Source organism: Epinephelus lanceolatus, chromosome 12 (assembly GCF_041903045.1).
Source record: "Epinephelus lanceolatus isolate andai-2023 chromosome 12, ASM4190304v1, whole genome shotgun sequence".
Classification (NCBI taxonomy): domain Eukaryota; kingdom Metazoa; phylum Chordata; class Actinopteri; order Perciformes; family Serranidae; genus Epinephelus; species Epinephelus lanceolatus.
The window spans coordinates 12098684-12116068 of NC_135745.1; the positions used below are offsets into that span (position 1 = coordinate 12098684).

Consider the following 17385-nt stretch of genomic DNA (forward strand, 5'->3'; position numbering starts at 1 on the left):
ATGTGTTGCTTGGATCCAAAAATATCATTATTAGGCCTCAAAAATATACAACCATTTTGACCCGGAGCCATTAAGACTCCTAAACCTTTTAATGCAGCGAGTGAAGAAAAGCTGAGTTTATCCAATCATTTTAGATTAGCATTGTCAGTCAGGCCAAGTAAAATATTTAATCCTGTGATCAGCGGAGAATCTTTGTGCATGCATATTCTGTCTATACACTTTTATTTTAATTATTATTTAACCTTTAACAGGATTTTCTTGATAGTATTTAGGACTAAATGGCAGCACAATCATGTGAAATAACACAGTATACTTGCAAAAGTATCAAGATTGGTCTGTTTTATTTCTTATATCCAAGAGGAAGTGTTTATTGTTTTTGAGATGTATGAAAAATGACAGATTTAAAGAATTTCAATTTAAGAGAGTAGATTTATGATGAAGTTATTGTCAGAAAACAAAGTTATAAATGTGTAACTTGTTTGTGTGCAGAGCGTCATGATGCCCTGTACGTGGTTGGTGCTCTGGAGGAAGCCATGGAGCTGAGAGGGATGCGTTACCATCCCATTGACATCGAGACCTCAGTCATCAGGACGCACAAGAGCATCACAGAGTGGTGAGGAACAACAGCAAGCTAACATGAGACACAGTGACATCATGGCCTGTGTGTGCTGCTGGCCTTACACTTCATTACTACAGAGAGAAAACTATGATGACAGTGTAAGCAATATGTATTTATGTTTTCATCTAAGTGTTGCTCACGGTAAGGTACAAATTTGTGAAGGTTAAAATAGTCACTGTGTCCAATTACTGTACACTAACACAAATACAACAAATTCCAGCATCATTTGTGAGATTTTCCTATTTTATGTCAAATTGCTTCATTTCTGCAAAAACATGGTCAAAATTGAAGCGTGCCTACTCTAACACAGCTTTACCACATTTTTACAACCTTTTTATGGTACACATTTTTTTATTACTTTTTAAAACTTTTTTTTTGAGAAGTTCTATGACATGCTGTACTGTAACTTTTTCGTGACATTTTATGACATACTATACTATAACTTTTTTGTGACTTTTTATGATATACTATACTATGACTTTTTATGACTTTTTTATGACATACTATACTATAACTTTCTATGACTTTTTTTATGACATACTGTACTATGACTTTTTTACAACTTTTTTTATGATATACTATACTATGACTTTTTATGACATACTGTACTATGACTTTTTTACAACTTTTTATGACATACTATACTATGACTTTTTATGACTTTTTTTATGACATACTATACTATGACTTTTTTAAAGCTTTTTTTATGACATACTATACTATGACTTTTTTACAACTTTTTATGACATACTATACTATGACTTTTTTACAGCTTTTTATGACATACTACACTATGACTTTTTTTTACAACTTTTTTATGACATACTATGACTTTTTTACAACTTTTTTTTATGACATACTATACTATGACTTTTTACGACTTTTTATGACATACTATACTGTCTTTTTACGACTTTTTTATGACATACTATACTATGACTTTTTATGAATTTTTATGACATACTATACTATGACTTTTTCGTAACTTTTTATGACATACTATACTATGACTTTTTTGCAGCTTTTTTATGACATACTATACTATGACTTTTTTGCAACTTTTTTATGACATACTATACTATGACTTTTTACGACTTTTTATGACATACTATACTGTCTTTTTACGACTTTTTATGACATATTATACTATGACTTTTTACGACTTTTTTATGACATACTATACTATGACTTTTTACGACTTAATGACATACTATACTATGACTTTTTATGACTTTTTTATGACATACTATACTATGACTTTTAATGACATACTATACTATGACTTTTTACGACTTTTAATGACATACTATACTATGACTTTTTATGAATTGAATATATTATACCTTTTTCTATACCGTTTTCTTTAAATATTTTTACATATTCTAACATATTATACTGTGACTTTTTCATGGCATACTGTACCTCTGTTTTTGTTTTTTTACATTATTGTTGACATTCTATGACATACTATACTATGACTTTTTTATGACTTTTTAATGACATACCTTACTATGATTTTATGTATGACATACTGTGCCTTTTTTTTTTTTTAACAATATCTTTGACATTTAATGGCATATTAAACTGTGACTACTTATGTGATACCGTACTATGACTTTTTTATTACATATTGTTCTTTGATATTTTTTTTTTTACAACATTTTTATGATCTTTAATGGTTGGTGTGGTTACACTTGGTCTGTGGTTGTGAGGCTGGTTGGATGTACTGCCAAATTCACAGTAAACACAGGCAACAGCTCTGGTGGACATTCCTGCAGTCAGCATGCCAACAGTACGCTCCCTCAAAACTTGTGACTTCTGTGGCATTATGTTGTGTGATCAAACTGCACATTTTAGAGTGGCCTTTTATTGTAACCATCACAAGGCACACCTGTGTAGTAATGGTGTTGTTTAATCATCCTGGTGGATGTATTAAACATTATGCTGGCTCACACACATTCAAACAAATTTATGACTAAAATTTGAGAACTAAGCCTTTTGTGCACATAGAAGAAGTCTTAGATCTTTAATTTCATGAAAAAAAGGAGCAACATCAAAATATCTCAGTTCATTGTACAATACTTTGACATTTGATGTTTTATATGACATAGTACACAATAACATTTTTTATGACTTTTTCATAGAAACACATAAGTAAATAAACATAGTTACTTTCCACAACTAGTGTGTGTGTGTGTGTGTGTGTGGTATTATCATAACTGACAAAAAACACACAACTGTCATCACATAACAAATCACAAATTTTAGGGTGATCACAAAGAAACTTGTGAGATCGTAGATGGACATGTCATTTTGTTCCTTCTTCTTCTCTCCCTTCAAGCGCGGTGTTCACGTGGACCAATCTGCTGGTGGTGGTGGTGGAGCTGGACGGCTCGGAACACGAGGCCCTGGACCTGGTCCCTCTGGTCACCAACGTGGTCCTGGAGGAGCATTACCTGATCGTGGGCGTGGTGGTGGTGGTCGACATCGGCGTCATCCCCATCAACTCCCGTGGTGAGAAGCAACGCATGCACCTGCGTGATGGCTTCCTGGCTGACCAGCTGGACCCCATCTACGTGGCCTACAACATGTAGCGCCCCCTGGTGGACAATATGAAGGTGGATAAAGGATTCTTTAGGAGGATGCAAAGACGGTCTGCTCCTGCAACTGAAAATAATGAAACCAGAGTCTGAGGCACGAGAAGGTAGCCAACCTTTCTCATGCAGCGCTTACCCTCAGGCTATGTGCTGCTGCCAACTAGCTCCCAAAATCAAGTGGTTATGTTTAGATTATTAGTGTTCAGGCCATGGTTTAATTTGGAGGAGGCGAGATTTGCACTCAAGCTCGAGAGGAAATGCAGCCACCCCCACCCAGAGCAGGAAAGTTGTCCTATTTGTGCCGGCTGTTTACAGAAAAGTGGCAATCGTGCGTCCCGGAGGTGGAAAAGGACAATCGTTGACAAAGATTCTGGCTTTTAAATTGTGTGTGGCTCACTTTAATATTTTCCTGTTAAGTATTTGCTGAAGTCGCGTGTTTTTTGTTTTTGTTTGTTTTTTAACATCTCCCTTGAAAAAGTTTAGGCTATTTTTTGAAAAGGATATTTACACAAAAACAAAACAAACTGTGGCAAAAATGATATTTTACAATATGAACCGATTACAAAGAGCGAGATATGTTTTGATACGAGGGCGGGGTCCGAGGGGGCAAATCGCAGCTGTCCTTCAACTTTACGATGAGGTACTACATGTTTGTTTCATGCTAGCTTTTTTTTTTGTTTTTGTAAGTGTTAACTTTTTGTTTTTTAATTCATTATTTTCTGAACCGTCCGTCCCGACTCAGCGGGGAATCAGTGTGCTAATAGCTAACAGCTGCAGCCTTTAACTCCGTTTATTTTTACACACAAACATGCTTCAGCTGAAGCGAAACAATACATAAATTCATATCATGTAAGTATGTACAAAAAGAAACTGATTTAATTTATTTTGTTCCTCTTTTAGAAGTATATGACGAGACATTCAAGAATGTTTTGCTCTTGAATATTTGCTAATATAAAAATAAAACAAAAAAGCATTGTATTATCTTGAGTGAAACGCACTCACGTCAAGCATACTATGGAATAATAGAAATATATGATTATAGATTATATTAAAATATGAGTAAAGGATTCACACCAGACAGAAGCAGATTGACATGCCGTGCTTTTTAATCTGCATGTTGGTCTGAAATGTTTCCGTCAAATCAGAAGTGAAGCTTTGAGGAGTTTTATTCCACATGAAGAGTTCTGAACCAAAATGTCATCTTTTATTAAATCTGTAAACGTTTCGACTTTTTCCCTTCAAACAGTATGAAAGTTATTTAAACTCACTCCTTAAAATGACTCATTTGTGCCATTAAAAATCATTCCCTTCCGCGTCTAATTGGTGCACTCAGTATTTTTTCAAATTGAGAAACTTTAGTAATAACGCAACTAAAATATCTCTCTTTCTTTCAGGAAGGCAGCAGTAAAACTTTCAGTCATTCAAAAACCTTGAATCTACATTTTTAAAAACTGGATACAGTCTGTAACATCATGCGAGTTTTAACCCTAATGACCTCTTTTCATTGGCCTTAATTAGTAAAAATCTACAATTACACAAAAATGTTTTTATGTAATGAACGATAATCCAAAAAAGCAAAAATCAGAAAAGATTCAGATTTTATTAGGTCTGTATTAACACATGCGATACGTACACTGAAGGAGTTGTAGTCGCTGAAAACATTTCTGTCCTATTTTTTCTCCTGAGAGAAAAAAACAAAACGATGTCACACAGGGTGAGTATTTGATATACAAATCATCATTTGGTGAAGTGTTATCTTTAAGGGTATTCTCAAGACAATGTAAATGTTTTTCATTCAGTTCATTCACTCAGCCAAGATTTTTTTTTTTTTAAATAAAAAAGCCTTTTTTTCTTCTTTAAATTTCAGTTGTTTATATATATATATATATATATATATATATATATATATATATATATATATATATATATATATATATATATATATATATAAAGAATTTAAAATCGGCATATCACAGTCATACTTTGTGCCACGAGAAAAGTAGAAATGCTGGGCAAAATGAGAGAATGATTTGCAGCTCTTGATCCACTTTAAAAAATTCAGGCTGAATATTATAAAAACCCTCATTCATCCTATTACATAAAGTTGTGAATATTCATTTACTGTCTCTTAGAGTGATCCAATGGAAGGTCTTATTAAATTGAGGGCATAAATTATTAATTTTGGAGAAAATATTGCATATCATAAGCCTAAAAAAAAAATCTAAGGACCACCAATGATTAAAGACCACACATAACTTATTCTGCTAATAAAAATGTATTTAATTGGGCTCTGTGCTCTAATGCGAGGGAATCTCTGACCTTTGCTGACCTCCAGTGGTGACCAGGAGAAATTAAAACAACACTGACATTAAAGAAAACAAGTATACAGCAAGTTTTCTGTAACTGAAAGTGATACAACTTTTCCAAAATTTTGGGATTTCTCACTTTGGTTCAGAACTCCTTATATATCATGTTTATCAGGACACAAACAGGTTTTCTGATCTTTAAAAAGGTAATAAATAGGAATTAAGTTTTAATTTCTCTTTTTTTGTTACTGGAATAAACTCCTCGATTCAAACAGACCAACAAGCAGCACTGGATTATTTTAAGAAAAGCTGAATCCTCATCAACACCTTGGAGTGTCCCCATAACGGCAGGTAGGCGAGCAGCCGCCACTATTGTAAATATCAGAGTCAGAAGTCCTTCATATTTTTTACATGGACAGATCAATCAGGGCTCATACAGTGATGTCACGACAGGAATAAATGACTGAAAACAGGAGGCAGACGGTGAAGGCGTTTTACCAGAGACCCTTTAAACTCAGCTCAGAGCTGTGGAGAGGTCAAAGGTTGCAGGAATACGAGAATGTTCTAGTTTCAACACACGAAAAGAGAAAAAAAGCACTTTCTTCACAGTTTGTTTCTTTCTTTCTTTTATCAGCAAAATGTATGTCGTCCCCTCCCCAGTATGTTTTTTTTAAAGGTTTTAAAAATGTCTTATTTGAGTTGACATAAAGTCTTTCAATTAAATAAATATTTCAACAATTTTGACAATAACATTGGATGTTGGTGTATTTATTATTTTTATTGTAAGTCATGTTTTTGGGATACGGTTCAACAAATGTGTTTTTTGCTGTGCAGGATCAGTTTATCTATCGCACTTCTGTGCTTGTTTTTCATTGGACTGAATCACCCTCATTCAGATACATCTTTTGAAGATTACCAAATGCGGATAACCAGTGCTCTAAATGGGACTACATATCACAGTGTAGGCGGTCTGTCAACAAACACACTGCAATTACCACTTATCACCATAGGATCTGCCAAAGAGAACGTAAGTCTTCCAGACTAACTTTAAGACTTTTAGTACAGTAGAAAAAAAAGGATTTTAAACACATACATAAAATAATCCCTCAAATAGCTGTCAATAGCAAACAAAAAGTATCTAATAGATAGTCCTAAGTCTACTACTTTATTACAGTAACTGTTCAACAAGTCATATGCAAAATATAAATATATGTATATATTTTTGACCAGTTTAGTTTTAGTTTTATAATATTTTGTTCCTGAAATCCACTATGAATCCAGCCTTCTATTTTCTGGATCAAAGGTATCCCAATCATTCTAAAAAGTTTTGCACAAAACAAAATAAAGGTTTGGTCCATATCAAAACCAAGACTGGATCATGTGATCTAATCTGATTTCAGAATTATTTTTTTCTTCTTTTGAGCAACCCAATTTTTTAAGATGGGATCCAATCCAATAGCCAAAATCTGATCAGATTACTTTTGAACAACTGGCCCCTGGTGCCAGACACTACAGGGTACCCCCAGAGTTCTAATGTCCATGCCTCGACAGGTCAGATACTTAGTGTTTGGGTGGGAAGAATGTGTCTGGTGATATCTAAATTATTCACTTCATGATGATCTGACAAAATATTTAAATATTATATCTAACTGATTTGCCTAAATTTAACTTTTATTTCAAGACTATAAAGGCTATGTAAAGGAAGAGGCTGGCATTATTCTATATTTTTGTTATTGTCATCAAATCCCATGAAATGACCAAAACAGTGTGTGTTCATGGTCGTGAAGGAACATGTCACACAGTGCAACAGTGTGGCTCATCGATGTGTTTTTGAACAACAATGGAGCTCTTTAGCACAGTAGAAGAAGACATTAAGACTTTGAATACACACACAATATTTGTTAGCAGATACATTCACTGCTGATTATTGTTATTTTAATGGGATCTGTTGTCAATATGAAAAAAGAAAATTACCAGAATGACTCCTCATAAACATTTCAGAATATTTTTTTTTTTTGTCAGCATTCAACAACTACAGCTCCCACAAGGCTATAAACCACAGTGGTTCACACCGATGGGGGATGTAGTTGTTGTACTCAAACAAAATTAAGAGATTCTGCCTTACCTGTAGTTGTATCTCGTCATGCAGGTAGTTTTTCTTAGTCTGGGTTTTGAGACCTCTGTCTCTTTTTAGTCTTTGCAGAAACAGTCCCCAAATTACAGCTGTCAAGAGTTTTTATGGGGACTATTTCTTCAGTACACCAAATCACTGAAACTTCAAGGATATCAATCTGTCCATTTAGGAAGCACAAGTGATTGTAAATCAGTTTCACCTGCTTTGGTGCAAATGAAAGTGACAACAGGTGCAATGGAGAGGCAAAAGCAAGACAACCCCAAAAAAGGGAATGGTTTTACATGTGGTGTCCACAGACAGTTGCTCTCTCCTTATCCTTCCTGGCTGATTCTTCTCTAGTTTTGTGTTCTGCTAGTGTCCTTGTCACTGCTGGTAGTATGAGGTGGTACCTGCAGCCCAATCAGGTTGCACAGGTAGTGCACCTCCTCCAGGATGGCACATCCTTACGTATGGTTGCAAGAAGGTTTGCTGTGTCTCCCAGCACAGTCTCAAGAGGAGAGGAGCGCTGGACAGGGCTGCAGAAGAGCATCAACCCAGCAGCAGGACTGGTATCTGCTCCTTTGTGTGAGGAGGAACAGGAGGAGCACTGCCAGAGCCCTACAAAATGACCTCCAGCAGGCTACTGGTGTGCATGTTTCTGATCACACTGTCAGAAACAGACGTCCGTTCTCTTCACAGATGAGAGCAGGTTTACACTGAGCACATGTGACAGGCATTAAAGAGTCTGGAGACGCCGTGGTTGACTTCATTCAGTACAACCGGTTTGACAGTGAGTCACACAGACTGCCATGTCATAGCCAACAGAACCCTGACTGCTGTTAGGTACCAAGATGAAATCCTAAGAGCAGTTGTCAGACCTTACGCTGGTGCGGTGAGCCCTGGCTTCCTCCTGGTGCAGGACAATGCCTGGTCTCATGGCAACAATGTGTAGGCACTTCCTGAATGACAAAGGCATCGATGCAATTGACTGACCCTCTCGTTCCTCTTACCCAAATCCCATTGAGCACCTATGGGACGTTATGTAGCTCACTGATGCCCTGATCCAGGTCTGGGAGGAGATCCCCCAGAACACCATCTGCTTACTCATCAGGAGCATGCCCAAATGTTGTTGGGAGTGCATACAGGCACGCGGGGGTCACACACACTACTGACTCACGTTACGGTGATAAAATTCACGCAAGTTGGATCAACCAGTGATTTCATTTTTTTACTGTGATTTTCATTGTGATTTTTAATCCCTCAGTGGGTTGATGATTTTGGTTTCCATTGACCATTATTACGTCATATTGTTCTCAACAAATTATACAATGTCTATCAGTAAAGATTTTTAACTTGAATTATTCGTTCATCGAGATCTGATGTGTGATTTAAGTGTTCCCTTAAATTTTTTTTTTGAGCAGCATAATTCCAAGTTCATCATCATCATCGAGAGTAACTGCAATATTGCCTCTGGAAAGATGTGTTACTGTTACATTTTCTGTATATTTTTCAATATTCTCAGCAGATACTTTTCTTAATCTGGACAAATAAAACAAACTGTCGGGGGCGTCAGTGACTTAGTGGATAGAGCAGGCGCCCCATGTACAAGGCTGTTGCTGCAGCAGCCTGGGTTCGACACTAGCCTGTGACCCTTTGCTGTCTGTCTGTCTGTCTGTCTGTCTGTCTGTCTCTCTCTCTGTCTCTCTCTCTCTCTCTCTGTCTCTCTCTCTCTCTGTCTCTCTCTCACACACACACACACACTTGGCTGTCCTGTCCATTAGAGGCAAAATGCCCCACAAAATATCTTAAAAAAAAAAAACTGTCTACAAAGTTTAATACCATGAGAGGTACATGGAAAAATGTTATGTATTTTGGGTAAACTACCTTTTAATATGACAGAGCACCTATATTTTTAGTGTCCAGTACAGAGGTATTCATCTCTGTTGAAATTCAAAAACAACAAAAACTGGAAACACAGGAACTTGTTGATACATTTATTTCCTCCATGTTAGCACATAGAATATATTTATATACATATTGCTAGCTAAAGCGTCAAAAAAAAAAAAAAAAAAGAAATGTCAGGAGCATAGAAAATGTTAAGCCACAATTAATAGTTTACATATGGACAGAACAGAAGATGACCTACAGGAGGTGAGGACAGGGTCAAATTTACACTGGTTTTATTCCAGTTCGAAGTACATAAATACTCTGTGAGTTAAGGCACAATGTCACCTAGTGCTCCCATAGTATTTGTACTGTAATACTGTGGAATAAGAACAGTGAAAAGTCTGGTTCAGGGCGACAATCTGATCGATTTACTCACTTTTTCAAGCTGAAACGGCTTCAAAAGATTTTAGCTCGACTGAAGTTCCAGGAAAAGAAAAATCATTGTCATATTGCTTTACTCTGAGGGAGTGCAACTATGTCTTTTTTTAACGTGAGGAGAGAAAAAAGAAAAAAGGAGCTGGAGATAAACACACCGTTACTCATGCACTTAAAAAAAACAGGTACAAACTGGAATGACATCAAAAAGTTTTCCAAAACTTTTTACACTCAATCCTTTTTTAAAAACGGCTGGATGGACGAATATAAAAAGTCACAAAAAAAAAAAAAAAAGAAAAAGTGTGTAACATAAAACATGTAACCTTCAATGAGTGATTGGTATGGGAGTTCTTTATAAAATTATTGGTTTGGTTTTCATCATGACAATACTTTAACCAAACCAGAAATGTGCTGAACAAACCCAGAGTGTGGTGGGAACAATGGAAGCTGATATGATTAACGGTTGTACATTGTACAAAACTAGAACTAACAGTCATCCAGATCACTGTGAACACAGAAAAAAATACAACAGAAATCTAATATTTGTGAATCCATTTACAATGTACATATAATATGATGGAGAAGAGATTTATTTACATGTAGTGCAATGATGATAGAAGAAAGAAAAAAAAGCCTGCTGAGGAGAACTGTGATAAAACACGAGAGAACGTTAGAGAACTCTTCCAGAAATCCAAAGTAAATCACAAACTGCTGGATGAGAACAGAGAAGTCCAACTGTACAATAACATGTTACATCTTAAAGTGATACACTTAAATGAGTTTCCAAAAAAAGACTCAGAGACAAGTGAGAGAAAAGTTTTTAAGTCTTTAAAGTCTGGAACAACAGTTACCGTAAATTCTCTAATAGTGGGCCATTTTCAAACATGATTGTTTGTTCTTATTAAATAGTATTTTGCTCATCAAATCTAATTAAAATAACAAAAATGAGCCTCTACTAATATGTACTGTGTGTATATCAAATATTATATATCTTGTTCCTCTCTGTCATTGAGCTCCTTTGTCCTGGGTGTCATGTTCCTTCATCACCATGACCACATATCCTGTAATTTATTTTGACTCAATCCCAAATAAACCGTCCTATGCCACAAATACTCTCTAATGCAGTGGTTCTCAAACTTTTTTGTGTTAAGGATCCGTAAACTGATACATAATAGGTCACAGACCCCTACTTAATAAGATTTGGCATTGGGGACCCCCAGCTAAAACGATTTTGGTTGTTAGAAATGATTAAGACCAGAATTCTATGGAAGAGATAACTGCAGAGGAAGTGAAACCTATGATCAGAATAGTTACTCTTATGGCTCCTGCTCACATCTGTCTCACTTCTGTAGTGAGTTAAATACTGTAAATAAACTATCCACCATTTTTCAGGGGACACCATGGAACCCCCTTAAGGACCCCTGATTGAGAACATAGATACCTACCGTGACGTCACCCATTGGTTTGAGGACACCCATTCTGAAGCCCCAAGTTCTACATTTCAGCGGTCGCCATCTTGGGGGGATTCCTTTAACAATAATCCAAATATAAAACAACACCGGCCTTTTATGTAATGCAACACTTCCAGTACATGTTTAACAAAATTGATTCTAAGCAAGTTTTACGTCTGTTGTGACTTGACACTGAAAAAGAAAACCAAGTTGTTTAAAAAAAATAATAATAATTTGCAAGGATTTATTGGTTCCATCTCCTTAAATGTGATTTTATATTAATGTAAATTATTTAGTTTCACTATTTTCTGACATTTTATAGATTAAACACATAAACAATGGATAAATGAATCAATGAAATGAAAATAATCATTAGTTGCAGCCCTAACTAGACACAAATGAATTGGAGGAGGTGCTCCTAGAAGAGGCAATTGATTCACATGTATTTCATGATTTCCTGATGGTATAAAACAGTGAAGTGTGTTGATTTCTTGTGCACTAACTGCAATAACAGTATACCAATATTAGTCTTAAGTACAAACTTGATTCTGTTAGAGTGCAGCAGTGTGGAATTGGGACAGGCGTCACAAAGATATTAGAATAAAAAAATCTTTGAAAGACATTTTGTTTTGTCTGTTTGATGGAAGTCTGTTGGTTCACGTATTGCATTATTCCCCACTGAACAGAAGAGCAACTTGATTTCACGTATTCTGTCTGCAGAAAACTTTTAGCATGCTGTACGTACTGTATACAATTATTATGTAGCGTGGAATTTGAGTTTTCCTTTACGGCAAAAAGAAGCAACAGGTGTTAAAAATGGGATAAAATAGGAGGAATTGGATATAAAAGTCTGGTTCTCTCTTTAGCTGAGATTATAAAAAAGTTCCTGTCCACTATGTGAGAATTTACGGTATTTTATTTGTCATACGTTAACAGAAGCACAAACTGATTAACAGCAGTCTGTGTGTAAGAAAAAGCAATGCGTCGACAGAGTAACTAAATCATTTTCCTCCATTCAGTCAATCTTCATAACTGAGGAAACAGTCATCAAACAAAGTGTCACACTTCTCAAAGAAAATAAAAAACTGGCAATTTTATTGCCTCTTTAAAAAAAGTTTCCAAGCACCATATTTATACACCATTGACACTTGACATCCAGCGCAGGGAGAACTATAGAAAAGATTCATTTGATCATTCACATTTGCATAAAGTTTTATATTGGTCCATCCGTCGTCACTGCTCATTAAACACCAGCAAGCTTCTGGTCTTTTTTTTTTTAGCTTTACCGTAATGAATGAAAAAAGACAAACTATGTAACTATCAACATGCATGCTGCCTTACTGGGAGTAAGAGGATGAGAAAAGAAAAAGAGAAACAGGCACTGACCACCAACTACAGCATAAGCAGTGAAAGAGTCACTTCAGGTTAAGAAAAAGAAAAAAGAATGAACTTTTTGAGTGTACATCACTATAAAAATGACACTGACGACGCTCGGAAAAATATACATATTGTTTTAAGGTTTTAGGAGGACGCAGGAGGAGGGAGAACTCACCAGATCTTCTCAGGTAGGTTCAACAAAATGTTTGATTTTTTTTTTTTTTTTTTTTTTGGGCAATATTACAAGCATTTGGGTTGTTAAGAAAACGAAGTGTGCAAAAAAGTCGAAAAACTGTCAAATCATGGAACCTCTCTAAGATCCAGCTCAGGAAAGATTGCTTTACATTTCCCCAATTTAGAACTAATTAAAATCTTTCATTTTTTAATATCTGACTCATAAAAACTAGTCTATTTGAAAAAAAGAGCCTCAAAATGTGCATAATAATATTAATTATAATAATAATACATGGAAGATTTATTTTGCCGGCGTCTTTTAAGGCCGACCTCGTGACCCTGTTCCCAATAAGTGACTTGAGGACAATAAGATTTTAGGTAGAAATGATAAAAAGGTGCCATCCACCGCAATAGTTTCATGAAAAACAAAACAAAAAATATATTACGTCGGTGAGCCATGATGTCCACAAATCCATATCTTACGCAGTTTTTTATCATTTTTTAAATAGGTTTTCTCTATGAAAGCGGCGCTAGTTCGGTGCTGCGATAGTACTTACGGTATGTTTTCATTTTTCTTGTAAGATCGACGGTGTGTATTTGTTGCATTTACAGTAAGAAAAGTGATTTTTTAAAAATTCAGGTAATAAAATGTATTCAATTAACGCTCATCTGTTACTACACACTTAAATAACACATTCTCTGACACAAGCTCAAAATTAGCACTTCAGTAAAGACCAAAAAAAAAAAAAAAAAATCAGAGGAAAAAAAGAACACAAAAATCATACCATAATTCTGCATTCGAGCCATGCTCTCGAGCAATCTGTTCACGATTTAGAGGAAAAAACATAAAATATAGAAAGAAAAATCAATAGAATGGGTACATTAAATAATAGAAACAAAATGAAAACAAAAAAGGGAACAAATTGCTCTTTTCACACAGAAAACATCGGGTCCACAAAGTTTTCAGGAAGGCAAGTAGAGAAGCAGGAAGTGTGTGTGTATGTGTGTGTGTGTGTGTGTGTGTGTGTTTGTGTCTATTAGGTGTGTGTGTTGTAGACACTGACTGACAAGAGGAGAGGGCAAGAGCCAATGGCGTGCTGTGTAAGGTCAGAAGGGGGCGGGTCTTGTTCATCTCTTCCTGCGGCAGGTGCGTTTGTGGTCGGCGTGCCAGTGCTCCTGCTGACACTTGATGGAGCAGTATGAGGTGTTCCAGCAGCAGTGATACATGGCCTCCTCCTCACAGTTATAACACTGAAAACAACAACCAGCAAGTGGTTACAGCTTGAGGTGAAAGGCAAATTCATTTACAGCACTAAAGCAAGACGGACAAACTGAGACTAGAGCATGAAAATAAAAATGAAACAGGAAAAAAGTTACTTTTTACTTTAATTTTAGGCAATTTAGAAAAACACACACTGAGACTACATCAGTACAAGAAGAGTGGATAAAGTGAAGATGAACTCTGATGCAACACTAATAATATGCATAAATTCAAATTAAATCATTAAAAGGGTCGAGAGGAAATCCTTGTTGTAACACTTTAAATTGTAGCTAAATATTAAAAACAATATAATTATTTAAATTATTGTAAAAAAAAAAAAAGTATGTACAACACAGAAAAGCTGTGCAAACTAGGATTTTTTTTTTGATAATTATTATTTTTTTTTTTTTTAGGACTTAAATTAAACCTACAAAATACTGCATATCTAAACAAACACCACATTAAACTTGCGAGAGGCTGTACTGAGGATGTTTTGCATGTAGTGTACTTCACATGCCTCCAGAGGTCAGTGTGGTGCAAGAGGCAGCTGAGCTGACCAGTTGTGGAGGTAAACACAACAGGACTGACTATAAACAGCCGGCCCATGTCATGCTTGTGACAGCAGAGCGACCACAGGGAAAACTGGTTATTTTCACATCTAACTCGGTAAATTAAGGGTTTATTTTGACCAAACCAGAGGTGCTGACTTAAGAACTATCAAGACTAACCATGACCGTTTTGGTGAGTGTTCTTGTGTTTCTGAAAAAGAGAGAATCCATAAAGTGTAGTAATGTAGCAAACTTGCCGGTCGCAAAGCTCATCTGAAAACCATGACACCAACATTACTGTCCGTATATAAATAAACAGCAGTGCTGTATAAAACCATATTCATTTTAAGGCGTTAATTTGTTGTAATTATTGTATACCAGCAGGCCAAATCAAACTGTTGAACTTGACGGCAAGTTGAAAACCGAATTGGAACTTAAGGGATTTATAGTGTTTGTTAGAAATGTAAGACATTTTAAAGCTGCGATCCAGGCTAAATTTTATTATTGGAGGACTGCAAATTTTTATCTGTAGTTAGAGGTACATGTGCAATTAACGGCTCTATTGTGTAGGAAAATATAAAAACTGAGCCGTGTTATTGGCAGATGACAGAACAGTCAGGTAACTTTAGGTATGTATATATTTTTGGCTGCTTAGAGGAGCGTAGAGGAGAAGCAGATGAACATGTATAAATGTTAAATGAATCTGATCCAAACCCTGGTTTCAGCTCAGGAACAATAAATCTTTAGTTATTAAATGTGTTTTATAAATAAAGTTAAACTTTTCCTTAACTTTTATCATAAAATGAGCATTCAACCTTTTAATTATTGAAGTGAACACATTAGTATGAGTCAGCTAATTTATCCATAACTCACCCACTGCTTCTTCTTGGTCTGGGAGATGAGCTGTTTGTGTTGGGCCACCACCTTCTTCACCTCCTCCACCAACTCCTCTTTACACTTCTCCTTCACTTGTTTACACTTCCTCTCCATCTCCGCCTGAGCTCCTGCCACTGCCTTACTCACTGCCTGACGCTTCTCCTCCTCCATCTCTGCACGGAGCTGAGGGGACAGAGACAGACTCGGTATTTAAACTGAGACACTCTCACAGATGCAGACCTTTCCTGATCATCAAACACAAATGCACCTTCTCCAGAGCCTCTCTGACGACCCTCTCTGTCTCCCTCTTGTTGTCAGCCTTCATCATCTCCTTGACGTCGTTGAAGACCTTGGTATACTTCTCGTGGCACATGTTCTGGCAGGCGCCGTCACTGTTGGTCTGAGTGCCGCGGTGCAGCGTGCGCGGTGACCCTCCGCTGGCCTTCTTAGTTTGCGTGGACACCGATAGTTTCTCGGGCTGCTGGGGCGCCGAGGACACTGGGATCTCCTGACTGGAGCTGACCGCCTCCATCTCTGGCTCTGGGTCCTGATGGAGAGACGAGCATGGAGTCACAGACTGAAAGTCAGATAAAACAAAACAAACAAAATGACATATTTTTATGTATTAACTGATGAAAAATTATTAACTAAACTAAGTTTTATATTGACACGTGCCCATTGTGAGTTGATGATGTTGTGATGGCAGCAACAATACTTATCCTAGTTTATAGATGTATAATGTCTCCCTGCAGCTTGCAATCAGATACAAAAACATTTTCTTAAATAATATTACTGCCTACAGCACGCAAGAGAAAATATTTCTGAATTAAATTCAAGAGTTTCTAATACATCATCCTCATCCTCTTTTTTTTTTTTTTTTTTTTGGAGAAAATTCAAATTCAGTGCTTCTGAAAACCTTTTAATGCCTACTTTTTGGGATATATTATTCATCTCAGCATTTTCCTGACAATTCACTCCCTTCTGTTGCAAAGACAATAAAGCTGGTCTAGTACATATTAAATAGAAATCAGTCAGCTGTTTGAGTGCAAAAGTCTGGTTTTTATCTTCTTTTTTTTCAGCTCATTAGCAATATATTTTAAGAGTTAAAGAAAAATCTTCAGACTGCATTCAGTTTTTATATGAACAAACAAAGACAAACAATTTTGATAAGGACAAAGATTTACCTACAAACCCAAAACATATTTGTAATATCTGTCCAATCTTGCAATCTAGCTTCGCAATAAGCTCATAGATAAAACACATTCTAACCTAAACAGACAGCAAATGTGTCAAACTACTAACAGTTATTAGATTATCGTGTGCGTGATGACGTGAGTCTAACTTACACTGGCTTCTTCTTTGGGCTCGACCATTTGAGATCGACGGCTTTTCTTGGCCTTGGGTTCGAGGCTGCCTTTGAGCTGGAAAAAGGAAATAAAAGAACAAAATATTACAAAAATTAACATTTAGTAAAATGTAAGGAGTATCTGAAGGGTGTTCCTTTCTTGTTCCAATAAAGACTGAGAAAACAATGTGGGGAATTAATTTAAAGCATTTTACTTGGTAATTATGAGGGAAACTGGAAGCTAAAATTTTAAAACCAATATTTACAAATGCTTTTATTAATCTACATATTTGAGAAAAGTGGCAAAGTGACAAATGTCTTAGATGCCTTAGGAAAATGCTGTTTAAAATCTGAAATCTACATTAAAAAGCGAACTTTAAAATAAGACTGTACAGA

The 17385-nt window shown here is 36.0% G+C and overlaps 2 protein-coding genes across 12 annotated transcripts in view; one reads left to right on the plus strand and one right to left on the minus strand.

The window, feature by feature from the left end:
• The window catches only part of LOC117271387 (disco-interacting protein 2 homolog C), a 255882-nt gene extending 252036 nt beyond the window's left edge, over nt 1-3846 (plus strand). For 6 of the 8 annotated variants that reach the window (XM_078172954.1, XM_078172953.1, XM_078172957.1 and 3 more), the window contains 2 exons: nt 490-613; nt 2961-3846. In XM_078172954.1, the coding sequence (XP_078029080.1) occupies nt 490-613; nt 2961-3213 (377 nt within the window). In that variant the 3' untranslated portion in view covers nt 3214-3846. The remainder of the gene's footprint in view (nt 1-489; nt 614-2960) is intronic. The other 2 variants (XM_033649511.2, XM_078172955.1) reach the window with 1 other exon arrangement.
• Nucleotides 3847-12990: 9144 nt separating this feature from the next.
• The window catches only part of zmynd11 (zinc finger, MYND-type containing 11), a 34920-nt gene continuing 30525 nt past the window's right edge, over nt 12991-17385 (minus strand). For 3 of the 4 annotated variants that reach the window (XM_033649837.2, XM_033649834.2, XM_033649839.2), the window contains 4 exons: nt 16991-17065; nt 15913-16221; nt 15642-15827; nt 14083-14210 (listed from right to left, as the gene is read on the minus strand). In XM_033649837.2, coding sequence (XP_033505728.1) covers nt 14088-14210; nt 15642-15827; nt 15913-16221; nt 16991-17065 — 693 coding nt within the window. In that variant the 3' untranslated portion in view covers nt 14083-14087. Of the gene's footprint in view, nt 14211-15641; nt 15828-15912; nt 16222-16990; nt 17066-17385 lie in introns of all 4 variants that reach the window. The other variant, XM_033649838.2, reaches the window with a different exon arrangement.